At 39.3% G+C, this 27540-nt stretch overlaps 1 protein-coding gene across 11 annotated transcripts in view; it reads left to right on the top strand.

The window, feature by feature from the left end:
• Positions 1–27540, top strand: part of LOC124116946 (misshapen-like kinase 1) — a 182296-nt gene that overhangs the window by 26880 nt on the left and 127876 nt on the right. For all 11 annotated transcript variants that reach the window (XM_046478596.2, XM_046478592.2, XM_046478595.2 and 8 more), the window contains exons 3-12: positions 10422–10478; positions 13115–13159; positions 14256–14336; positions 16033–16081; positions 22410–22471; positions 23861–23951; positions 24917–24989; positions 25791–25848; positions 26772–26826; positions 27361–27442. In XM_046478596.2, coding sequence (XP_046334552.1) covers positions 10422–10478; positions 13115–13159; positions 14256–14336; positions 16033–16081; positions 22410–22471; positions 23861–23951; positions 24917–24989; positions 25791–25848; positions 26772–26826; positions 27361–27442 — 653 coding nt within the window. The remainder of the gene's footprint in view (positions 1–10421; positions 10479–13114; positions 13160–14255; positions 14337–16032; positions 16082–22409; positions 22472–23860; positions 23952–24916; positions 24990–25790; positions 25849–26771; positions 26827–27360; positions 27443–27540) is intronic.

Below are 27540 nucleotides of genomic sequence, written 5' to 3'. Positions count from 1 at the left end.
AGGCAAGTCTAGATCAAACTAAACCAAGTCTAGTAAACAGCAGAAGAGGAAAGGCTCTTTCGAAGAAGAAAAATTATAATTATTTTAAAGAATTGTTCTCAATGCTCTAAGTGTTGTTTAATTGAACGGTTCTGTGGAACATTTACAATTTAGTGAATCGTCAATATTATAATAACACCGATACTTGAAATTGAGTCCAGTCTCATGTTGTCTCTGCGTTTAGGCATTACATTTTTACAACCTGAAATATCTAGAGCTGTGCTTGTACACATGTCATGGTCTCCACTTACTAGCAATTTGTTGGTATTTAGTTCATAAACTAAGTCATAACATTTCCATTGTCAAATATTCTTTCACTTCTAAACATCCATTACCGTATTCGACGTAATAAGCGCCCTGCTCTAATAAGCGCCCACGGCGATATTTGCTAATATATTGGCTAGTGAACAATCTCAGTTAGCATCCCTTCCAATTGATTAATGTACACAAGACTTATTTATTTGTGTATAATACGCACTCGTATGTCATATGCACCCTTAATTATGGGCAATTAAATCCTGGAAAAATATATCTGTCGTATATAAACATTTCAGGCTGTCAGCATAAACCACGAAATTTATCTTTCAACTCAAAATAATATCCTAATAAGAGCTCCCTATTTCTAATTTTGAGAGCGCCCTGGGCGCTTATTACGTCGAATACGGTATTCTCAATAGCCACTGGAAGTACACTGAGCATCTGGAATTTCTGATGACTACTATGTATCATTGATGCATCTGCCCAGTAAGCTTTCCCTGAGTGACAGTAAGTCAAGGTTATTGTAGATATATCCCTCCTCCAGGAAGCACACCATTCCCAGGGGTGACACCAACCCAAGACACCATATTTCTGTGTTATATAGATGGCAGGTTACTTGCCTATAGTGTACAACAGCTCTCCCTCCACTGATGGGAATATAGACTGATATAGGCACCAGGTTATCTGGCTGTATGTACTACCACTCCCCACCACTGATGGGAATATAGACTGATATAGGCACCAGGTTATCTGGCTGTATGTACTACCACTCCTCACCACTGATGGGGATATAGACTGATATAGGCACCAGGTTATCTGGCTGTATGTACTACCACTCCCCACCACTGATGGGGATATAGACTGATATAGGCACCAGGTTATCTGGCTGTATGTACTACCACTCCCCACCACTGATGGGGATATAGACTGATATAGGCACCAGGTTATCTGGCTGTATGTACTACCACTCCCCACCACTGATGGGAATATAGACTGATATAGGCACCAGGTTATCTGGCTGTATGTACTACCACTCCTCACCACTGATGGGGATATAGACTGATATAGGCACCAGGTTATCTGGCTGTATGTACTACCACTCCCCACCACTGATGGGGATATAGACTGATATAGGCACCAGGTTATCTGGCTGTATGTACTACCACTCCTCACCACTGATGGGGATATAGACTGATATAGGCACCAGGTTATCTGGCTGTATGTACTACCACTCCTCACCACTGATGGGGATATAGACTGATATAGGCACCAGGTTATCTGGCTGTATGTACTACCACTCCCCACCACTGATGGGGATATAGACTGATATAGGCACCAGGTTATCTGGCTGTATGTACTACCACTCCTCACCACTGATGGGGATATAGACTGATATAGGCACCAGGTTATCTGGCTGTATGTACTACCACTCCCCACCACTGATGGGAATATAGACTGATATAGGCACCAGGTTATCTGGCTGTATGTACTACCACTCCTCACCACTGATGGGGATATAGACTGATATAGGCACCAGGTTATCTGGCTGTATGTACTACCACTCCCCACCACTGATGGGAATATAGACTGATATAGGCACCAGGTTATCTGGCTGTATGTACTACCACTCCCCACCACTGATGGGGATATAGACTGATATAGGCACCAGGTTATCTGGCTGTATGTACTACCACTCCCCACCACTGATGGGGATATAGACTGATATAGGCACCAGGTTATCTGGGTGTATGGACTACAGCTCTCCCTCCACTGAGTGGGATATGGACCTATGTAATATACAGGGTTTATGCGATGCACAAATGTGCGTCCAGTACGCACATATGTAGGGAATGGACGCAGAAAAAAAAAATATACTGCATCCCGAGGGACACACAATAATATGCACTGTACCTACAGCGCATCAAGAGCAGTAATGGGTGTCTGTCATTTCATCCATCAATCATGACCACAGTACACATGACCATTGATCAGTGATAGAAACTAACAGTTTTAGCCCACTAGTTCTTATGATGATAACAATATAGCACAACCCTTAAAAAGTGCAAATCTCTAGTAGTCCTTATGATACCTTAACTAGTTTGTCCAGGACTATAGGACTAGTGCCAATTTCTAACGTTGGTGATACGTTTCAGGCTCTCTACTAATTATGTAACGTACAGTTCCCTCCACCATTACTTTACACGACCCTCATATTGCCTGAAAGGACCCTTAACATTAATCATTAAGTGTCCAGAGGGACCCCCCACTTTTGTAAGTCAAGGTAAAACCCTGAATATGGACCTGAGGTGTCCACCTGTTGTCACCTGGACCAAATCACCCCCAGCCTCACTGACCTGACTTACAGAACTCGAGGACAGGCAGGTCTGACCATTCAACACCTGTCACTCCTGTTTGTTCAGCTGTCTATACATCAGTTGCATGACAATCATGCTGGCTGCAGGACTCGGAAATAATACATGCATGTCTACTTAATCACTGTCAACCTAACACAGTAATATGTATAACATATGCACTTACAAACACTGAAGTAGTTCTTTATTTATGTAAATCCAACCACTGAATGAACTCTTTCCTTTTACTGCAGGACACTGCTCCATTGCTGCCTTTTGTATGAGCAGTGTTTTTTGGCACTCATACAATGGTTCTTCAAAAAGCCATTCTATACAATGTCATGAGGTGTGGTTGCTTTTAACAGTTTAGTCAATGACCTGATGTCAGCTATTTCCTGGTTATATCGTTATTGAAAGATGAAGTTTTTTTTCTCTGTTTGAACTTGATTGTTGCCGTTATTGACTGTACACTCCATTAACATTGGGAAATAGTTGGGAAGGTTGTTAGTATGAGGCAGCTGAAGGAAACATTGGCTGAACGTTCAATATCTCCTTCCAGTTTGTATGTCGGGCATATATGAAATATATTCCCCTGGTGTAATAAATGGTGTAATAAACAGCACACTCTCTATTCAGACCATGTTAATAGTGATTGCCTATGGAGGCCCAGTGGCAGGGAGACAGGCCCGTAGTTTCAAATAGGTATGGGTCCCTATGGCCTGCAGTAATTGTCTATCGGGGCGCAGTGGCAGGGAGACAGGCTGGTAGTTTCAAATAGGTATGGGGCCCTCATGGCCCGTAGTAATTGCCTATGGAGGCCTAGTGGCAGGGAGACAGGCCCGTAGTTTCAAATACGTATTGGTCCTTATGGCCTGCAGTAATTGCCTGTGGAGGCCCAGTGGCAGGGAGACAGGCCTGTAGTTTCAAATACGTATGGGTCCTCATGGCCTACAGTAATCGCCTGTGGAGGCCCAGCGGCAGGGAGAGAGGCCCGTAGTTTCAAATAGGTATGGGGCCCTCATGGCCCGTAGTAATTGCCTATGGAGGCCTAGTGGCAGGGAGAGAGGCCCGTAGTTTCAAATAGGTATGGGTCCTTATGGCCTACAGTAATTGCCTGTGGAGGCCCAGCGGCAGGGAGAGAGGCCCGTAGTTTCAAATAGGTATGGGTCCTTATGGCCTGCAGTAATTGCCTTTGGAGGCCCAGTGGCAGGGAGACAGGCCTGTAGTTTCAAATACGTATGGGTCCTTATGGCCTGCAGTAATTGCCTATGGAGGCCTAGTGGCAGGGAGACAGGCCTGTAGTTTCAAATAGGTATGAGTCTTTATGGCCTGCAGTAATTGCCTATGGAGGCCCAGTGGCAGGGAGACAATCCCGTAGTTTCAAATAGGTATGGGTCCTTATGGCCTGCAGTAATTGCCTATGGAGGCCTAGTGGCAGGGAGACAGGCCTGTAGTTTCAAATAGGTATGAGTCTTTATGGCCTGCAGTAATTGCCTATGGAGGCCTAGTGGCAGGGAGACAGGCCTGTAGTTTCAAATAGGTATGAGTCTTTATGGCCTGCAGTAATTGCCTATGGAGGCCTAGTGGCAGGGAGATAGGCCTGTAGTTTCAAATACGTATGGGTCCTTACGGCCTGCAGTAATTGCCTATGGAGGCCTAGTGGCAGGGAGATAGGCCCGTAGTTTCACATACGTATGGGTCCTTACGGCCTGCAGTAATTGCCTATGGAGGCCTAGTGGCAGGGAGATAGGCCCGTAGTTTCAAATAGGTATGAGTCTTTATGGCCTGCAGTAATTGCCTATGGAGGCCCAGTGGCAGGGAGACAGGCCTGTAGATTCAAATAGGTATGGGTCTTTATGGCCTGCAGTAATTGCCTATGGAGGCCTAGTGGCAGGGAGATAGGCCCGTAGTTTCAAATACGTATGGGTCCTTACGGCCTGCAGTAATTGCCTATGGAGGCCCAGTGGCAGGGAGATAGGCCCGTAGTTTCACATACGTATGGGTCCTTATGGCCTGCAGTAATTGCCTATGGAGGCCCAGTGGCAGGGAGACAGGCCTGTAGTTTCAAATAGGTATGAGTCTTTATGGCCTGCAGTAATTGCCTATGGAGGCCCAGTGGCAGGGAGACAGGCCCGTAGTTTCAAATACGTATGGGTCCTTATGGCCTGCAGTAATTGCCTATGGAGGCCCAGTGGCAGGGAGATAGGCCTGTAGTTTCGAATACGTATGGGTCTTTGATTGGATCTATGATTGTCAGGGTGAGTGTCTGGATGAAAACAGCAACATAAATTATTGTTCCTGCATGCTCATTGACAAGAACATTTGTAGAAGTCAGGAAAGAAATTTATTATGATTTACAGTTAATATGTAGAAGGACATTATAACCACTAGGCAACAAGCTACACATGGACAGGCAAGGCACTGTATACTCCATTGTGTGAAGGTAGAAAGAAGTGGCCCAGATAGATTCTACATCTGTGGCTAGGTGGGCAAGATGTCAAGGAGGAAAATGTGTCTGGATATTAATACCTTCCGGGCGTGATTTAAGGTCACCAGATGGGACCTGATAACTCTTGATTAGCCTCAGTGGGCTATACAGTACAATATCACACACCTAACTGTCAGTACTGATGATATTCCACTGCATGTCATTTGTTTGGTGGTCAAATGCCTGTTCATTTTGCATACCCTTCCAATGACACCAGCTTGTCGAAAATTGTTTATGATCATGAATAATGAAGATATTACCCTTATGTCAATGGGATTTGGCTGTGTGTTAGTAAGTTATGTTCATTTTCCCTGGTTCCAAGACTTACCATGGTGGCAGTCAACAGTATTTTTGTAACAGAGTATATCAACTCAAAATAAGCATGGCAAGATACAGAATTAAGTCTACACCGAAAAATATAAATATCCTGCCTGATGTTAAAGCTGTCCTTACTTACTTTGTGGTTTGTCAAATGTTATTATTTATCGGTGGTTTTTAGGGAGTATTTGGACACTATTTAAAGTGGGCTTCAAAAAGAAAGCTTCAAAAAGAAAGCATCCATGAAAGTCAATATTTTTCATCAGTTTTCTTTTATGCAGAATCAACATCAAAATAAAACAAAAAGCCAGGTCAGACAATACTACATCCCAGTCTTCACAAATTTCTCCACCAGTGACTGAAACATCATGGAAATCAGATTCGAGATTCCACCAATCCTCAGCCCCAATTAAGGTCAATAAAGATAATGCAATTTGCAGGCACAAATGGGAGGGACTGTTCACACACAGACAATCTGGTCATCACTGCTTGCTAAGTGCATGTCTAACTTAATTCATTGACTTCCTCAGTCGAGCCAGTGTAGCCACATTTAATAGGGGCATGGCACTGAATCACAACCAGCAGAATTTGTCTAGCCTATCAGGTAATGGCTTCAGGTACTTAGAGATAAAAACAATTATGTGATTTCAGAACCCAACTGATCTCAATAATTATGGGCAACCTCAACAATTTTTATTGACTTTCTTCTCAAATATTATTTTCATTTTTTCTCTGCTGATAGTGAAAATGTAGATTTGGAAGCAGTTTTTAACTAAAAGCATATTATTACCTAGCAATATGTGTTATTTCAAATTCATAATACTGTATACTGGTATGCCAATTATACGTCTAGACATGTCAACACATGTACTGTAAAATTTCGTTCAAAGGTTACCAGTGAAGATCAGGGGAGAATATGTCTTCAGCAACTCATGCTTGCTGTAAAAGGTGACTATGCTTGTTCTAAGAGGCTACTGACAGGATTGAGTAGTAAAACTTGCTGACTTGGTTGATGCTTAATCAGTTGCGTAGATTGATGCTCATCATATCAATCCCTGGATTGTCTGGTCCAGATTTGATTCTTTACAGACAACACAACAAACAAATCATTCAAAAGTATACATACTGATTCTATATTTTGTCACTGAAATATAGGACACTTAAGAAATAAAACATATCTGTATTAATTGCAGGTTTTTGGAATGGTCCAAATTTTGACTGAATTTCATTAAAAATGTCCAAAAGAGTCTTGTAAAATGAATATGTTCCAGAATATCCTAATGCCATTGATCTGTGGCAGACCTGCTCAAAGTTGATTTGTTTTCCTTTCCCATTCATTTGGGGTCATTAATTGTTTGATGATTACGTTTCTGAATCAGTGCTAAATCTCGAAATACCTTATTGGTCAGAGTAAAATATTCAAGGAATGTTATTCTTGGACATGTTGGTTGACCCAAACATTTTTGACGGTGAAGAAATGTTTCAATTTTGATAATCTATGAATAGCCAATTATTACATACGAAAAGAACTTAAGTGGATACTGATGATACAGAGCTACAGATAAGCAGTGTATTTGCGTAAAATACCCCACAGAAGTATTCAAAACCCAATTACTTTCAATTAACTTGCGTACTACAGAAACACATCTATATATAAAAACAACTCGCATAAATACCAAAAGAAGCTTTTTCAGCATGCGTACAAAGGAGCTAATTTCCGAAACACAAGTACGAGCTAATTTACTTTCCGAGTCAAGTCTATTTATTTAGAAGAGTTATATATACATATAAAAAAAAAAAAAATCTTAAAATGTCCACTCATTTTGGGAAAAATCCAATAGAGTGATGAATAGATGAGTGAAAAAAAATTGGTTACCCAATGAAAAATGTAAATGTAATAACCCAATTACAATAGAAACCCTAGAGTAAAAACTCAATTGCTCAAAAAGTTATCTGGAGCTCTGTGACAAATATTTTTCTTGTCTGTGACAAGTTTTGGTCTGAATGCTCTTGAAGAGTTCCTGATGTGGTTGGGGCGGTCGGGTAGCCTAGTGGTTAAAGCGTTCGCTCGTCACGCCGAAGACCCGGGTTCGATTCCCGACATGGGTACAATGTGTGAAGCCCATTTCTGGTGTCCCCCGCCGTGATATTGCTGGAATATTGCTAAAAGCGGCGTAAAACCATACTCACTCACTCACTCCTGATGTGGTTATCCAGGAGACTCTGCAATGTGATGTGTGAGAATCCTCAGACATGGCATCCAGTGATGGATAGACAATGCTCTGTGGTTAATATAAGTTATAACACTACATCACCATATCCTGCAATGTAGACTGTCCGCACTATTTATCACACACTATTAGTAATTTGTTTATGCTGCGCTTTGCCGCCTGGGGCTCCTGTCTGTGAGAGGTAGTAGCTGACTATCTTTCAGGCGAATAGGAGAAAAGTTGGTTACTTCAACAAGAAATGTGTCGGCTTTAGAATAATTATTTCAGTAAAATGAAAATTAAGGTTACAGGTACCTTTGCCTATTGCCTCTTTTTGTAATTGTATATTTAGAGCATACCCATATTCCCCTCAATATATGTATCGTCTTTGTTGTGTAAAGTCCACACTACATATTTTGCCATAGAGGTGAGACCTCAGGTATCCATTGGTCGTATCCAACTAGACCGCAGCTCAATGGTTATGTAGGGGTGGTGGGGTAGCCTTGTGGTTAAAGTGTTCGCTCGTCACGCCGATGACCCGGGTTTTATTCCCCACATGGGTACAATGCGTGAAGCCCTTTTCTGGTGTCCACTGCCGTGATATGGCTGGAATATTGCTAAAAGCGGCGTAAAACCATACTCACTCACTCACTCACTCACTCACTCATCGGTTAATCCCAATATTTAGGGATGAAACAACTAGTCTATCTATATTGTTACTTGTCTTGGACTAACAGGCTAGTGGCTGTGTCTATTGCTGGACCTGTGTCCCTTTCTGCTAATCTCCACATAAAGGCTGGCTCCATTCAAATGCCTGATAATGGAGCTGTTAAATCCATTGCGTCTCTCTATTCAGACCATGATTCATTTAAATAATTATTTTGTTGTAAAGGTTCTCTGTCATGATTGAAATGAGGTCGCCATCACAGAAGCAAGTCAATGTATTCGGGAACTCCTTGAGGCAGTGGCTTCAGCAAGTGCCTGTCCTAGTGTACTGCTCAAATTTCAGACTAATTCTTTAAAAACGCATCAACTGAAAAGACTTGCAGTTGTTAAGTAGGTTTGTATGAGAATAGAATTAAAACCAACACTTGAAAGTGCCACTTAATGAGTTCTATTGTGTGGTCATTTAAGTCGTGGGCAGTGTGAGCCACGCTTTGATACCTGTCTAGTACTGAAACTCTGACAGTAATGCACAAGACGTATGTATTGTTTGTGAAAAACCGTGCTGAGTGTTTAATGGGTGTGAGGGGTGACTTCATTCCCCACTCACTAACTGTATACAAAGTGTCGTGACGAACACAAGGCCGACACAAGGCCGACACAAGTGATACAGAGCAGCTTTACCATGTAACACCACAAGGAAGTGAGACAGTGCGGCTGTTGTATGAATTTGAATTAGGACGTCTATGTACTTTATACACGCCTACGGAAAGAATTTAAGAGCTTAAAAAATTAAGAAGCTTGGTAAACTGCTTAAAACTTCAAACTTGAGCTGTGGACCACTGTGATGTCTGGGACTGGTTGTGCTTTGTGTTACTGTCAAGATGGACAATTTGAAAAAACAAAAGTAGAGATTTGTGGGATTATTGCAGTGGTAGAAACTAACATTTCTAGTCCACTAGTCCTTACGATGATAACATATAGCAAAACCCTTTAATATGGCAAATGTCTACTAGTCCTTATGATGCCTTAACTATTGGGCAGTTTGGCAAGGACTGCAGGACTAGTGCCAAATTCTAACGCTGGATTGGAAGAGCAGCTATTACACTAGTCAGCTGGACAAATGTCAGGACTAGTTGTTTTAGATTAAGGTGACCTGATTTTCTTGTAGAAAATATGAATGCCTGTCTATTTGTTTTCTTCCAAAATAATAAAAGGAAGGAAATTATTTATTTTATTATTTAATATTTTTTCCTTGATTCGTCCATATCTTTGTGCAATAATTTTAGTGTGTCTATTATGATGTGAAGTTTTTAAAAAAGATATCATAAAACATTGATAGATTCATGGCAGGACTTTTTCTACTAGCAAAAGCATAGAGATTTAGTAATACAAATTATGATGATGATGATGATGATGAGGAGGAGGAGGAGGATGATATCATAAAACATTGATAGATTCATGGAAGGACTTTTCTACTAGCAAAATAGAGATTTAGTAATACAAATTATGATGATGGAAGGACTTTTTCTACTAGCAAAAAATAGAGATTTAGTACTACAAATAATGATGGTATGATGATGATGATGAGATGATGATGATGATGATGATGATGATGATGAAGGGATGACAATGTAATATATATTAGAGCTTTAGACATGTTAGATATTTTCAGACAACATATCAGACATTAGATGTGCTCTGTTACAAAAAGAGTGTTCCTTTTCATGCAAAGAAATATCAATATAATGCCTAAATGTTTGTTGAAGAATGATGAATGTGCATGTTTTCCACTCTTATGTTATTATTATGATATTTGTTGTTTATTGGACCATGATACCGGAACCACTGCCTCCGTGTTCATGGACGAGACAGGAACAATGTTTGAAATGTAGAAGTAATTTTGACATGTGCAAGCATCAATTACAGCCACTATTAACATGTGGACTGGAACATTTAGCTGGGTCGCTGCGACCTTGTCTAAGCCTAAACACTCCTTGTCTATGTGAAGGCTTTACACTCTGCTGTGTGTCAGCCAGCCTCCCCACATGTATGTGACCCTTCACCTCTGACCCATTGTTGCATCTATTTCAGGGTCGCCACACAAAAACTGGACAGCTGGCAGCCATTAAGGTTATGAATGTGACCGAGGTAAGAAATAAGCCAATAAAAAAATAGCATGTTGGAAATGGATAATAATTGAGCTGAGAAAATCGTTGAAATTTATTCCAATTCTGGAGTAAAAACAAGTTGAATATGGTTTGCACACACTACATTAAAGTTCACATTTACTGCACAATATGTAAGCAGCCCAATGGTAACAGTCACAATCTATAGAGAATAGATATTACCTTGTGTTACTTTTTACATATACAGTAGCTGTTAAGTGTGCCTTGTTACATATGCTGGAGCAGTTTATGGTGTCCCTTTTTACATACCAGGATACAGTTGCAGTTAGTGGTGTATATATTTATATATACAGTAGCCGTTAGTGGTGTATATATTTACATATACAGTAGCCGTTAGTGGTGTATATATTTACATATACAGTAGCAGTTAGTGGTGTATATATTTATATATACAGTAGCAGTTAGTGGTGTATATATTTATATATACAGTAGCCGTTAGTGGTGTATATATTTACATATACAGTAGCAGTTAGTGGTGTATATATTTATATATACAGTAGCAGTTAGTGGTGTATATATTTACATATACAGTTGCAGTTAGTGGTGTATATATTTATATATACATTTGGAGTTAGTGGTGTATATATTTATATATACAGTAGCAGTTTGTGGTGTATATATTTACATATACAGTAGCAGTTAGTGGTGTATATATTTATATATACTGTAGCAGTTAGTGGTGTATATATTTACATATACAGTAGCAGTTAGTGGTGTATATATATATACTGTAGCAGTTAGTGGTGTATATATTTATATATACAGTTGCAGTTAGTGGTGTATATATTTATATATACAGTAGCCGTTAGTGGTGTATATATTTACATATACAGTAGCAGTTAGTGGTGTATATATATATACTGTAGCAGTTAGTGGTGTATATATTTATATATACAGTTGCAGTTAGTGGTGTATATATTTATATATACATTTGGAGTTAGTGGTGTATATAATTATATATACAGTAGCAGTTAGTGGTGTATATATTTACATATACAGTAGCAGTTAGTGGTGTATATATATATACTGTAGCAGTTAGTGGTGTATATATTTACATATACAGTAGCAGTTAGTGGTGTATATATATATACTGTAGCAGTTAGTGGTGTATATATTTATATATACAGTTGCAGTTAGTGGTGTATATATTTATATATACAGTAGCAGTTAGTGGTGTATATATTTACATATACAGTAGCAGTTAGTGGTGTATATATATATACTGTAGCAGTTAGTGGTGTATATATTTATATATACAGTTGCAGTTAGTGGTGTATATATTTATATATATAGTTGCAGTTAGTGGTGTATATATTTATATATACAGTAGCAGATAGTGGTGTATATATTTACATATACAGTAGCAGTTAGTGGTGTATATATATATACTGTAGCAGTTAGTGGTGTATATATTTATATATACAGTTGCAGTTAGTGGTGTATATATTTATATATACAGTAGCAGATAGTGGTGTATATATTTACATATACAGTAGCAGTTAGTGGTGTATATATTCATATATACAGTAGCAGATAGTGGTGTATATATTTATATATACAGTAGCAGATAGTGTTGTATATATTTACATATACAGTTGCAGTTATTTGTGTACATTTATATGCAGTTACTGGTGTATATTTTTACATATACAATAGCAGCTATTAGTGTATATATTTACATATACAGTAGCAGGTATTAGTGTATATATTTACATATACAGTAGCAGTTAGTGGTGTATATATTTGAATATACACTATCAGTTAGCGGTGTACATTTTTACATATACAGAAGCAGTTGTGTATCGCAATACTTGAGTCATGTCACAATACATGTCGCAGTAGTAAAGTCATGATACGATGCATAATGCTTGAGTCGTGTCACAATACATAGCACAATACTTGCATCAAAATGCTAAATGTATTACAATACATGGTTTAGGCTGTATTCGCGAGAACGTCTCCATGTTGAAAAGTGGCTTGGCTGACACGAGGATGACTATTTATGTTTACATTGCATGACAGGGTAACTTAGGCTCACTCAAATAATGCTGAGAGTCTTGTACAATCAGATTTAGCATTTTGTTTCATGACTGGCAGTATAGTAACACTAACCCAACAATTAATAGGCTGGGCTGTTGTAAAATCTCGTAAAGACTATTTTTGAAAATTTATGCAGAGTTAAGATCCCTGTGAAGATCTGGGGTAGAATAGGTCTTTAGCAACCCATGCTTGCTGTAAAAGTAGGCTATGCTTGTCGTAATAGGCTAACGGGATCAGGTGGTCAGGCTTGCTGACTTGGTTGATGCATGTCAACTTATCCCTATTGCCTGGATCGATGCTCATGATGTCAATCACTGGATTGTCTGGTCCAGACTCGATTATTTTCGATGTTTAACAACAAACAAACAAACAAACAATAATGCTGCAATTAGTATCTAATTTGTGTGAGTAACCTTGAAGAATCTGCAGAATCAAACCTGGCCATCAGATAGTTGGCTGGAACTTATATGTTTCCATGATCTGACAGTCCTGAATTATTTACAGAATGGTGAGAAATATTAGGATTTGGTTACTAAAGAGTCTTATTTCTGTGTTTAGGAGGAGGAAGAAGAGATCAAACTGGAAATCAATGTGCTCAAAAAAGTAAGTATCTCATCAGGACAGCTCCTTGTCTGCCACCGGATAGAGGACTTCCTTGTTCCCAGGCTCCTTTCTGAAACATTCAAGGAAGTTTTATTGCTAAGTTTCAGCGTACTTTAGAATTGGTTTCATTTTCCTAGGATTTCATATTCCTTGATCTTTGTTAGCTTTAAACTTAAAGGAAGTGTGATACATTTTGACTAATGAATGTGTAATAGTTGTTTTACAGATAAGAATGTTTAAGAAAATATTTCAGTTAGATTATTACTCGGAAGCCTGAGACAAGTACATTTCTGTTTGGTCCAGAAAGCTCAGCTAATAATGACGCTTATAACACTAAATTGTACTGAAAATGAGGCTTGCAGCTATGTTCGGCCTAGTAGTCTTAAACGTTTTAGCAAGGACTGTTACATGTAAATAAGATATTCAAGATCTGTTTGGTTTTCTCTAGACTCCCTGTTACTATAAGGGTAACGCTTGTTTTCAGGGCATTATCATTTGCAGAAGCCCAAGGTCTTCCATTAACTGCGGAACCGTTATTATAGCTAAAATGGGTGGAATTTGTTATCAAATAAAAATAAAGAACAATATCGGTTTTGAAACATTTACTGCAATCAACACACAACAAATGTCACTGACCCACGTTTACAAATATGGAAACGTCACAGAACAAACCAGATGATGTCACTATTGAACATCAATATGTCGTCACCTAACAACGGGCGTGATAATGGCCCGTTGTCAAGCAATATGAGGACATTATCAAGTTACAGTGGCCTGCTCATTTCTGATAACATGAGGGGCAGTTTAATGATAATTCCTTCCATTTAAGCTATAAGTATGTATGCATTTGATTTCATTTAGATGATATTGGAAGTGCTACCTCAATGTTGAAAGCCTCTTTTTCTACTTTCATTGCATACACGTTTCTACATTACAGTCCATTAAACAAATAAATGCTTTGAAAACCCTTTCTGTCATCTTTGCCTATTTCTGTCTACCTTGTTTTCGTGTGATTTTGACTGGAATTAGAGAGGAAATTATGAAACACAGAAATGATAAAGTAATTTGTTTATTTATTGTGTGATGTCCTTTTCAGTATTCCCATCACCGGAATATTGCAACTTACTATGGTGCTTTTATCAAGAAGGGGCCTCCAGGGAAAGATGACCAGCTGTGGGTAAGTTGGGGAGGGGGTGTCGGAGGGGAGGGGGGTAAGGGGTGGTGCATACAGTAAGGACACAGGGAACACTGGAAACAATCCTCACATTGGACGCTTGTCATCTCAAGCCAAAGGACTGCCTCCGTGGTCTAATGGTAGAGCGTCCGCCCGGAGAGCGGAAGGTCTGGGGTTCGATCCCCAGCCGCATCATACCAAAAGACGTTAAAAGATGGTACTTGTTGTTACCCTGTCTGGCGCTCGGCATTAAGGGGCTAAAACAAGGACTGGTCGGCTCGGAGTCAGTATACTGTGTCTGAGTGGGGTATTCATGTTAAACTGTGGCATGGTATCTCAGTGTGCTAGCACTATAAATCGGCATCAGTCTGGACTAGTACAAGCACACACATACACTTGCATGCACGTCGCTATATAAGTGCAATAACCTTGGACGCGACGTTAACCCCATTTCACCTCACCTCTAGCCTAAAGGGACAGCAAAATACCTTCAGATGTTATTGCAATTACTATTTACATAACATAGTATTTCATGGGACAAATTATCCAGAATGTTTCATGATTAAATGAAATATGATTTAGATGTCAGGAAAGAAATATTCAAGAATCCAGGAGATTGAAAATTATTTTCGTCTGTAAGGAAGACATTACTTGTGTTATTTTATGAAGACAAATTCTAAAAAAACACATTTAAAAATTTATTGACATTTTTTCTTAAATTGCTTTACATTATTCAAACTTATACAAGCCATACAAAATAGTGATACTGGCAACTCAGTACAAGGTTTAAGTTATTTTTGTAGTCTTTAATGTTGTATTGCAATCATTACAAAAGATCATGTCAAAAGTCTTACAATGTATAGATACAAAATATGCTGGTAGTGTAATAGACAGTTGAACCTGAGTTTGGTTTCATCGTAGGTTCAATCGTAAAGCTGGATTTTGTTTAAACCTGGGATTGGGGATGAGATGACATTTGTCAGAATTGAGAAATTGAGAAAAAAGAAACCACAAGGGGAGTGCAATGTATGGAAATCATATGACCTGGGAATACAAAGATTCAGATACTTTCCTGTGATTTACTCTGTTTAAAATAGGGGGGGTCGGGTAGCCTAGTGGTTAAAGCGTTCACTCGTCACGCCGAAGATCCGTTTCGATTCCCGATATGGGTACAATGTGTGAAGCCCATTTCTGGTGTCCCCCCGCCGTGATATTGCTGGAATATTGCTAAAAGCGGCGTAAAACCATACTCACTCACTCACTCGGTTTAGAATACAGTGTCGGTAAAGGCACTGAAATACTGGGAACTGCTTGCAACAATAATTGATGAAGCACAATTGAGTTGGTAGTGTTTGGAGGTATGCAGAGGACAAGGAAAGATTTTCTAAAACTAAAAGAATATATCTAGTATCTGAGCAACAATATATTCAAATATTTGTCTCCAGTCTGAAACTTCAGCCACCAGTCCAAAGCCTAATATGATCACATGATCAGCTGATACAAGTATTATATGCTATTACTGCAAGTAATACAACTTTGGTCGAGTAGACTCAAGAGTTTTGGCAACACTGTGTTTGTAGTCAGTCAGTCTCTGCTTGACGAGTTTGACAAGCACCCTCCGGACGCTCATCTACCATTTCCTACAGTTTTTGGAATCAGTAGAACCTTTGATCATTCAGTGTGTTGTTATCTATTTCAGCTTGTCATGGAATTCTGTGGTGCTGGCTCAGTGACAGATTTAGTCAAAGGTGAGTTGGATGTCACATACTATTACTTATTTCCTGTGGCATTTATCCTGTTTTATTCTATTTCAAAGAACATACAGCCATTGTTATCGTATTCAATAAGATAAGCTTTTGTCTCATCTTTGTGGTTAACAAATCCACAATCGGAACACTTGGATCTGAATGATGTTATTCAGGACTGCTGGGATGCGTTGTACAAAGCATCTTATGGCTAAATAGAGAATATCACCCTAGTGATATATAAAATATATCAACAAGAGTTGAAAAAAGTTGAAAAATTCTGAGGCTTGCCATATATTGATATATTTGATTTCAAAAGACACGAAGTTGAGATTTTATTTATCATCCAACATCATTCTTCCAACTTTTTCAGTTTGTAGACAGTAATAAGCAGTGTCTTGAGTGTAACAAGTACTGCTAACAGCTTCAGTAGCAGAGCCATTAGTGATGTCATTTGATTGTGACGTCATGGTAATCCATGATGTCACCATGGTCTGCGAAGCATTGTGATGCAATTTCATTGCAGCGATATCTACAATGTAGATATCACTTGATCTCACCCAAGCGATATCTCCTGTGGGATTCAGTTTTTGATGATAAGGTGATAGTAACTCCCATACCTTAACATAGACTAACGACAGTCGTAGCGCTAAAGTTGATTTGTGGAAACCATATGCCGGATTTAAAGTTTAAGGATGTGAGTGAAGTGGATATTATTTATGCACCAAGATTACAGCTACATCGGATGAGCCTGTAACTAGCGGTGTCTGGACAAGACAAACCAGTGGTTGATCGTCATCCAATTATCATGTTAGGTACCCCAAATGACAAGAGTATATACATATATGTTAATACAAATGCTGGGCCCCATCACACAGAGTGCTCTTAGCGCTAAGGTGATCGTAACTTCCATACTGTCATATAGGCTTACGATAGTCGTAGCGCTAAGATTGCTTTGTGGAACAGGATCCTGCTCCAGAATTTCCACAGTGGCAGTTATTAGTGGAATTCTTTGAACCTTACTGTCATGGAGTAGTTAACATGTCTAATGAACTTGACAATAAAATTTATAAATGTAAGGAATATTTTCATCATTACATCTAATAATAATGCTTGAGACATCAAATTAAGGAAGTAAAGAGGATCTGTTTGTTAAAAGGAGATGGCTGTCCTTTGCTCCAAAAGGGCAACAGCAGGCAGTTACGCAATTGGCTGGAGGAAGGAAATAGCAATCTCATCCTGACACTAGCAAGATAATCCGCATGTTAAATAACGCCTCCAACACCAAGTGAGAGTGATCCAACCTGTGTCCATCATCCCTGCCAATACATACACACAAATATAACACACAAATATCGGTTTCATTATCTTACAGGAATCACTGTGTTGTCCTCACATTTTGCACTTGAGGGTATTATGAAGTTTTGTGATATTATATGTACAGGAAATGTTGAGAACAAAATTCCTGTTTGCCTGAAGGAAAGATTCATTGCCTGAGTGGAAAGGTAGTTATTTAATTTTCTGTCAATCTGTTAATATGACCTTTCAAATTTAAAAAAAACATTTTATCAAAGGTGCCATTGATGTAATTTCCTTGAAAACAGAGGGAAACGACAGATTTCTTGAGTGGTATTGAGGATTTTCCGTGGTGGATATCTGCGACGTCTTGAATGTGTATGTGATTGCGGCTTGGGTTAGTGATGTTTGTTTGTGAGGCAAACACAGCTGTAGGGGGCTAATGGCGGTGGGATGACTGGTGTGAGACCAAGACACACGTGTGACCGACCTGAGACGACTGGCGATGTGGTGTGTGACTCCCGGTGACTTGTCTGTGTCTGAGTGACTCCACCGACCCACAGACAGGATGCTTGATCAGTGCAGGAAGCTGCATCAACAAATCTGCCGGTCAGGAATGTAGACATATGGTATCTGTCTGGGACTAGTTCAGCCTCCATGTGTGACAAGTACACAAACGGATATATGAACTATGTATCCAAAACAAACCTGTATTTTTGAACAAGAATCTTTGAAATTATTTTTGAGGAAAATGCCCTATATTTCAGTAACATGTTCATTGTGTTTGTCATTAGTCTACATATGCTACTCAACATAGATAGTGATACTATGCTGTCATACTCAGGATGGCAACTTTTAGACCATCTGCATAGATGATTATTTTACCTCAAACGAAGATAGGGGCAGTCGGGTAGCCTAGTGGTTAAAGCGTTCGCTTGTCACGTCGAAGACCCGGGTTCGATTCCTGACATGGGTACAACGTGTGAAGCCCATTTCTGGTGTCCTCCGCCGTGATATTGCTGGAATATTGCTAAAAGCGGCGTAAAACCATACTCACTCACTCACTCACTCACTCACTCACTCACTCACTCACTCACTCAAATGAAGATGAAAGTGTGTTTCGTGGCTATATCAAATGCTATGAAGACGTATAAAAGAAATCAGTTGCATGCAATCCCCACCTTGACACTAATATCCCAGTCAAAGGTTGAGTAGTATGTTTATGTGCCAACTGGTGGTCCATGTTGTGATTCAACATCTTAACGAATCCATCCCCACACCACTTCTCACTTATTCATCAACCCACACAATTGCCAACCATGATTACAGACATAGATGAATAATCTCAAACTTTGATAATTGACAGCTGAATAATATTAACAAACTTGGCCATGAACCCCAGCCATCCATGATCTGACTCAATCCTGTTCTATGTGAAATTAGTGACTCACCTGATTTCTTACCTGTCTAACGCATGTCAGCGAGTCTGGAGCGGGGGAGGAATTGGGCACACTTAAACAAAACTTCCATGTTGAATCATCTTAAGCAGTCTTTCTTTAGCAGTGTACTGAGACTCTGGGGACTAAGGTGACACCTTCATATTTTTCAGTCTATGGATTCAAATTACCAGAAAATCGATACAAATTGATTGAAGTTATTTTCATTTGCCTGACTGTCTATCCCTCACGGAGGAAACATATTAAAAGATACAGATAAACAATTCACATGAAATTTAAGTTGCTGTTGACTTTATCAAATGCATTTATGTTGTCTCAGGCTATGTGAGACCCATGCTAAGTGGAAGAAAGTCGTCACAGAAGTATATATATGTATGATATTATACCAATATAGTTTGTCGAGCACTTTATATAATGTCAGGGGCGGTCGGGTAGCCCAGTGGTTAAAGCGTTCGCTCGTCACGCCGAAGACCCGGGTTCGATTCCCGACATGGGTACAATGTGTGAAGCCAATTTCTGGTGTCCCCCGCCGTGATATTGCTGGAATATTGCTAAAAGTGGCGTAAAACCAAACTCGCTCACTCACTCATTATATAATGTCAGCATATATATTTTCATACAAATCCAACAGCTTCAAGCAACCAAATGTATTTGTTTTTGCTTTTATTTTGACCGATTCAAGGTGATTGTTTTTGAAAAGTCCCTAAACAAACCAAAGTTTGCCTCAGACCACTGGCAGCCTCCTGTGGATATCTGCCCACTAAGTGATGTGACACACCAAATAGGGTGCAGTATGTCAAGTGTGTAGGTGAGGGTTCTTGAAGCCAGGACAAAAATTTGCAAATATGTCAATGGTTTGTTGTTGACGTGCCTGCACGTTAAGATATGTGCTTGCTGAAATTAACAAGTTCATTATCACGAATGTGTGAAAAGTTAAAAGTGGTCATTTCAGACTTTGTAGATTTTTAGACATGTAGTTTTGTAAAGGTGTCTCCATTGACGTGGGCGTTTTGCCAGGTTACATACATGGTCTTAGATGTGCATATGGTTGAGGTGTAACATAATGGTATTGTTTATTGACAATAAAAGGATGATACCTCCTGTTTTCAACAGGGTCATCAAGTGGTACTCTAGTGAAATAAACAGCTAAGGGCTAGTGTTTGAAATAAAAAAAATATTGCCAGGTTGCCATCAGTACCCACAGACTAGTGTTCCCGTTCACCGGTAATTACGTTTCTTTACCGGCAAAATTAAGCTTGGACTTGTAATTCTTTTGAATCTTTGTTGTTGAGCAAAACATCGTTGATAGTCAAATAGTATATTTTTTCAAACAAAGTCAGCATTATCACCTTGTATGTTTTCATCAAGGTTTCCTGTTGTCTATTTTCAATACAAGGAAATAATATTTTGCATTGCTTCGAGGTTTAATATCTATTTGTAGTGACTTAGTCTTGAATCAAGTGACCTATTCCCCCCCCAAAAGAGAGAAAATTGTGACTAAACTTTGTGTGAATGACGTGTAAATAAGTTACCTCAGAGATGATGTCACTGAAATAGTCAGCCTTAAAAGTACACTGCATTGTAATTGATGTTGAAAGAATTAAAACCAGGTCATTTTCATACCATTTTTGGCCCGTGAAGATCCGGGGTAGAATAGGTCTTCAGTAACCATTGCTTGCCATAAAAGGTGACTATGTTTGTCGTAAGAGGCAACTAACGGGATCGGGTTGTCAGGCTTGCCGACTTGGTTGATGCATGTCGATCCCAATTGCGCGGATTGATGCTCATGTTGTCAATCACTGGATTGTCTGGTCCAGACTCGATTACAGACCATCGTCATATACTGTGATATTGCTGAGTGCGGCGAACAAGCAAACAAACAAACAAAATCATAATATTTTTATTTGTTCAAAGTTGGCACTGACAAAAATTGGATGGGACTGGTAATTTTTATAGTTGACAGTCCACTGGGACTGGCAGTTTCAAAAGCCAGAGGGGAACTGCAGACTTGAGAACCCGCAGGCCCAAACTAGGCCCTCATTCTAAACACTGCAGCTTGTTGTGACAAATAAATCAACAAATAAATCTACTGCAGGCCATAAGTATCCATATAAATCTGAAACTACAAGCACAACACAAGATCTACCTGCCACAGGCCTACGGACAGGCGCTTATTTCGACCACTGTATGGGGCAATACCTTTCACCTTTTCTTGGTATTGTTGTATGGATCTATAACATGTACAGAGTTCTGACTATTTCAAGCTCCCTATATGACCTCTGAAAGCAGATTTGATTTGTCACTTCCCATATCAGTATGTCATCATGCCCGTATGTCAGGACTCGCCATGTCCACCACGGGTTTGTCTGGCCCAAACTCAATCGTTTAAATGCCACTGTGATGTATACTACTCAACAATTGCTAAGGATCACAAAGAAGACTTTTTGATCCTTAGCAAATGTTGAGAAGTATAGTTTGATAATTGCTCACTGAGGCTTGAAGGAAATCGTTTTGTGTTGAATAGAGCTGGAACCAGTTTACTGGTAGTCACCTTTGTTGTAATATGTAATTATCCCCCGCCCAACAAAGTTGGCGGGGGATATAGAAACAGGCTCCGTCCGTCCGTCCGTCACGTTTCGTTTCCGGAGCATAACTCATAAACCGTTCAATATTTTTTCATCAAACTTTGCAGGTCTGTCAGGTACATGCTTAACTGGTGCCTTTTGCTATTTAGAAATTTTAGAAATTTTAATTTTTTACGTTTCCATGGCAGGAAGATGGACTTAGGTTCCAAACTCTTCTTTTTTTTACAATTTCCATGACAAGTTCCACCTCGGTTAATAAAGGTTAGGGTTTGTTTAGATTTAATTATGTCATAGATTCTGCAACAGGGGCGGTGGATATAGCCACATTAGTTGCAAACTCTTGTTATTTTTTTAATGAGGAGAAAATATGACGATGGAATAATAGGTTCCAGTTATCAGTATAAATGTTCAATACAATAATTAGCGGGCAGGTAGCCTAGTGGTTAAAGCATTCGCTCGTCACACCGAAAACCCGGGTTCGATTCCCGACATGGGTACAATGTGTGAAGCCCATTTCTGGTGTCCCCCGCCGTGATATTGCTGGAATATTGCTAAAAGCGGCGTAAAACCATACTCACTTACTTCAATACATTAAGGACTAGTTTATGGTTTTGGGGGGTTCCTAATTTAGGATAAGCACATTAAAATAGTGAGACCTCAGTTTCCCTCCTGCCCAGGTGGTTGTGAAGCGGCGTCTTGCGTCATCCTTTGGCCTATATTCAAACTGGCTTGTGCAAATACAGAGTTGGGTCCCAATTTTCCCTTTAGAAACACCCAGTAATCAATGTGAATTGTCCCTATGTGTTTTGAAACCCTCCTAATTCTTGAAATTTGGCAAGTAGGGGATAATACCTGCTTATACTACAGAGATGAGATAGGAGTCATTGTTCACCGACACCCACTGGAGTTTGTTGAAATCCTCAGTTTGCTTGCAAATTCTTCTTGATGTTTTGAATCAAATTTTGATCATGCTTTTGTCTCATCTTGTTCCAGCAACAAAGGGCAACTGTCTGAAGGAAGAATGGATTGCCTACATTGCCAGGGAGATTCTGCGGGTTGGTTTCATATGCCCATGTGTGAATGGACAATCAAATAAATGTTGTCTATTACACTCACAAAGAAAATACAGTGATCAATAGTTTATAAGATGATACATATTTATCATGAAATGATTAAGATGTTTTTACTGTGGAAAGTTTTTTTGTGTTTGGTATGAGGTGGTTGTGAATAATTCTCTGCATTATTTTTTAACTGACTTGAGCGGTTAAAGTTATCTTTATGAAGATGAAAATAAACAAATATGGAAGAACTTTTGGAAGTATTATTACGTAGAACAATTTTGATCAGGCAGATAGTTATGATGTTTCTGTGTTCATATTCAATGACCTTAATAAAAGTATACATTCAGAGGAGTAAATACACTATTATCCCCTGCCATTTAGTGGGGTGGGGGATATAGGAACGGAATTTGTCTGTCCGTCCTTCAGTCAGTCCGTCCTTCTTTCTGTCTGTCTGTCCATCTGCTTCTCAAAGGGGACAAATTTTCTCAAAAACTGTTTATTAAGTTAGAGAAATGAATTTTACATAACTGATAGTACTGGTCAGGATATTAATTAAGTTAAAAAATTGTTGTCTTCATTTCATTGTTTTACACATTATATAGCTGGAATATTGCTGAGTGTGGCGTTAAACAACAAACCAACCAACCAAATCATTGTTTTACAGAGTTATGGCCCTTGCTCAGTGCTTCGTCAACTTTTTGCTTATTGCGTGAAATGGGGACAAGTTTTTCTCAGAAACTATTGAAATTACATGAATGAAACTTTGCATGCTTATCTAAGAGATACTTGTCAAAACTGTTCGAAAATTGGTCCTGTAAATTATTTTTTTCCAGAGTTAGTTCCTTTGCTACTCGTTTTTGGAGTTTAAACATACACAGTTACAGCCCTTGATCAGTGTCAGTTTACAGAGTGCATGGTGTCTGCAATGGGCTCAAGCTTTCTCAGAAACTAATGAAGTTAGCTTTTTTGAGAGATTCTTTGAGTTTGAGAATTGGTGCCATAAATTATGTTTTCCAGAGAAGTGACTTTTTGTGTGTAGAGATATGCTATTGGTATTTATGAATTCCTATTGATATAGTACATGTACTATAATAGGACAACAATTGCTACAGTGATGTAGTCCAATAGTTCTATGTTGTTACTAATCATGACACACCATGAAGCTCTAAATGATACGATGTAGATAATTTGAGCTTGTTTGTTTATTGCATTTTCATCACTCCAAAGTTTTGCCATACACCCAAATGCTTTTGTTTGAATTTTTTATTTTAACATGTGATTGTAGTATTTCTGTAGATGTTTCATGTTGGAGTAGAGATAGTATAAATGTTGATTACCATGGTGATTGACACATGCATGTGACATCCTCTACTCACGTTGCAGGGCCTAGCCCACCTCCATCAAAACAGAGTCATCCACAGGGATATCAAAGGCCAAAATGTTTTATTAACAGACAACGCAGAAGTCAAATTAGGTGAGTATGAAGTGCAATTCAGAGTTGTCTACACTTCATGTGAGATTGTGTGGACAATACTTTTTGGGCCACTTTATGCACGAGATGCAAAAGCGCAATAGTTGATGCAAAAGCGCAATAGTTGACGCAAAAGCGCAATAGTTGATGCAAAAGCTCAATAGTTGATGCAAAAGAGCAATAGTTGATGCAAAAGAGCAATAGTTGATACAAAAGCGCAATAGTTTATGCAAAAGAGCAATAGTTGATGCAAAAGCGCAATAGTTGATACAAAAGCGCAATAGTTTATGCAAAAGAGCAATAGTTTATGCAAAAGCGCAATAGTTGATGCAAAAGCTCAATAGTTGATGCAAAAGCGCAATAGTTGATGCAAAAGCACAATAGTTGACGCAAAAGTGCAATAGTTGATGCAAAAGCACTAGTTGATGCAAAAGAGCAATAGTTGATGCAAAAGAGCAATAGTTGATGCAAAAGAGCAATAGTTGATGCAAAATCGCAATAGTTGAGTTGATGTATGATTAAACATGTGCTAGGGAAGTTGTTCGGTGTGAACTGCACAGTTAGATTTGTTAACGATCTGTGGAAGGAATCTAAGGGAACGACGGGACGCATAGAAAATATCACCTGAGTGTCTCTTGATTTGAAATATATCAACAAGGGTTGATAAAACTACAATAGAGATTCTGTTTGTCATCCAAAATCAAAATTAAATTGCTGCACTAGTTAGTTCCAGACACTTGCATTCCTAATGTTATTGACAGATGTGGGGGCGGTCGGGTAGCCTAGTGGTTAAAGCATTCGCACGCCACGCCGAAGACCCGGGTTCGATTCCCAACATGGGTACAATGTGTGAAGCCCATTTCTGGTGTTATATGGCTGGAATATTGCTAAAAGCGGCGTAAAACTATACTCACTCACTATTGACAGATGTTATGTTGTTGTATTTTCATTTGTTGTATCATTTCCAGTTGACTTTGGTGTTAGTGCTCAGCTAGACAAGACAATAGGGAGGAGAAACACGTTCATAGGAACTCCTTACTGGTGAGTTGAAGGTCCACAAGCATCCTACACCTACACATGGATCAACTCTCAGAGGCTCTCTCATGTATTTCTGTACTTACACTGTTTTAACACTTTTGCTTTTGTACTATTTAGCTCAAATTATGTATGTATTCTGTCATTTAGGAACATATATAGAAACACTCCGAAAACACATACAGAATGTTTTGTAATATTTGGCAAAATAGCCATAAAAATCAAATTAAGTTGTTCTGGGTATTTCAAATCAAACACAGCAATGTCATTGTACAGGTTTGAATCCCATTCGATGTGTTAGGAGATGGACTTGATCCAATAAACACATCTTGTCTGATTTCAAGTAAAATATGAATATGAGTTTCCAAAGTGTTCAGTACATCAACACAGCATGTGAATAAAATAAACTTAACATGAGTTCCTAACACAATTAGTAACTGCTTATAGGAATGTGTTCCTACTTGAAAAGTGACACATTTCAGTTTGTGACAGGATATTATCAATATAAAACTAATGCTTACAGGCAAATAAATATAATTAAAACTTTTTACAAGGACACCTGATAATTTTTCCAAGTTGTAGGCGCTTCGAGTTACAGTTTTTGCACTAGGCTCTGACAGAACACATTTCCTGGCACAGAATAGGGTTCCAATCATATCCCTCTTTGAACAGTAAAGATAACCTGTTCAATGTAATTTCGAATTGCTTTACGCAATAATTATGCTCAGATTCAATCACTTTAGAATGACATTTTAGGGTCTTCAATAAAGTCATTCATGGACTGATGATTTGTACTGTGTGTTTCAGGATGGCGCCAGAAGTTATAGCTTGTGATGAAAACCCAGATGCTACCTATGATAATAGGGTATGTATAGATATGTGCATGTTGGAAACAGTGTAACACTGGCACTAGTCACTGATGATTATGAACTTTCTATCAGAGAACCTATGGGAACTTACTGGGAACCTATTCTAACCCAGAATCCCCCAGTGCCGTCTGTTCTTTGACTGTCACAGGTTGCTGGGAACCTATTCTAACCCAGAATCCCCCAGTGCCGTCTGTTCTTTGACTGTCACAGGTTGCTGGGAACCTATTCTAACCCAGAATCCCCCAGTGGCGTCTGTTCTTTGACTGTCACAGGTTGCTGGGAACCTATTCTAACCCAGAATCCCCCAGTGCCGTCTGTTCTTTGACTGTCACAGGTTGCTGGGAATCTATTCTAACCCAGAATCCCCCAGTGCCGTCGTTCTTTGACCATCACAGGTTGCTGGGAACCTATTCTAACCCAGAATCCCCCAGTGCCGTCTGTTCTTTGACTGTCACAGGTTGCTGGGAACCCATTCTAACCCAGAATCCCCCAGTGCCGTCTGTTCTTTGACTGTCACAGGTTGCTGGGAACCCATTCTAACCCAGAATCCCCCAGTGCCGTCTGTTAAAGCGTTCGCTCATCACGCCGCAGACCTGGGTTCGATTCCCGACATGGGTACAATGTGTGAAGCCCATTTCTTGTGTCCCCTGCCGTGATATTGCTGGAATATTGCTAAAAGCGGCGTTAAACCATACTCACTCACTTACTCACTGTTACTTTCTATCGCTGCGGTTTTGTTATGGCTTTGCTGCATTAGGTTGTCGTTTTCCCTGTTGCCATGGAGGCATGGTCACATGTGTAGATTCCACATGATGCAGGATATGACCAAACTAGTTTTGACAATGTGAAAGAAATATTTTATCTCCCTCTTTCTTTTGTAATATTTGCTCACTGAACATATGGTAACATTGTATTCCAGAGTGATCTGTGGTCTTTAGGCATCACAGCAATAGAAATGGCTGAAGGAAAGCCACGTAAGTACTCATGCTGAACTTATGCTTGTCGTAAAAGACGACTATGCTTGCCGTAAAAGGCGACTATGCTTGTCCTAAAAGGCGACTAACGGGATTGGGTGGTCAGGCTCGCTGACTTGGTTGATCCATGTCCACGATCCCAATTGCGTGGATCGATGCTCATAATATTAATCACTGGATTGTCTGGTCCAGACTCGATTATTTACAGACCGCCGTCATATAGCTGGAATATTGCTCAGTGCGGCGTTAAACAACAAACCAACCAACCATGCTGAACTTGCTCTGGCAACATTCCAGTTGTATTTAAGCATTAATTTAACATTAATGAAATGTCAGATAGTTTTAAGTGTATGCCTTTCTACCTGCCATCATTTTATAAAATAAAAATGTTTTTGTATTTCATTTTACTAAATGTTCATGAGGAACATAAGCTGCAATATGAATGAAGTCATTGATCTGTTTACTTGTGTTTTTTGTTGTTTAGGGGTGCTTGGATAGTTTACTAAATGCGCTAAAATTCTTTTTTGTTTCCAGCACTCTGTGATATGCATCCTATGAGAGCTCTGTTTCTTATACCCAGAAATCCACCGCCTAGGCTCAAAAACCCTACAAAATGGTGAGAAATCATTATGTTCATCAGTTTCTATACCGATATGGTATTTCATATAGGGATACGCTTGTAGGGAGCTGGGGTAGAATGTGACCCCATCAGCC

Source organism: Haliotis rufescens, unplaced genomic scaffold (assembly GCF_023055435.1).
Source record: "Haliotis rufescens isolate VD_foot unplaced genomic scaffold, xgHalRufe1.0.p SCAF_9, whole genome shotgun sequence".
NCBI lineage: Eukaryota > Metazoa > Mollusca > Gastropoda > Lepetellida > Haliotidae > Haliotis > Haliotis rufescens.
Note: the sequence above shows the minus strand (reverse complement) of the source record. Positions and strands in the feature narration are given on the sequence as shown.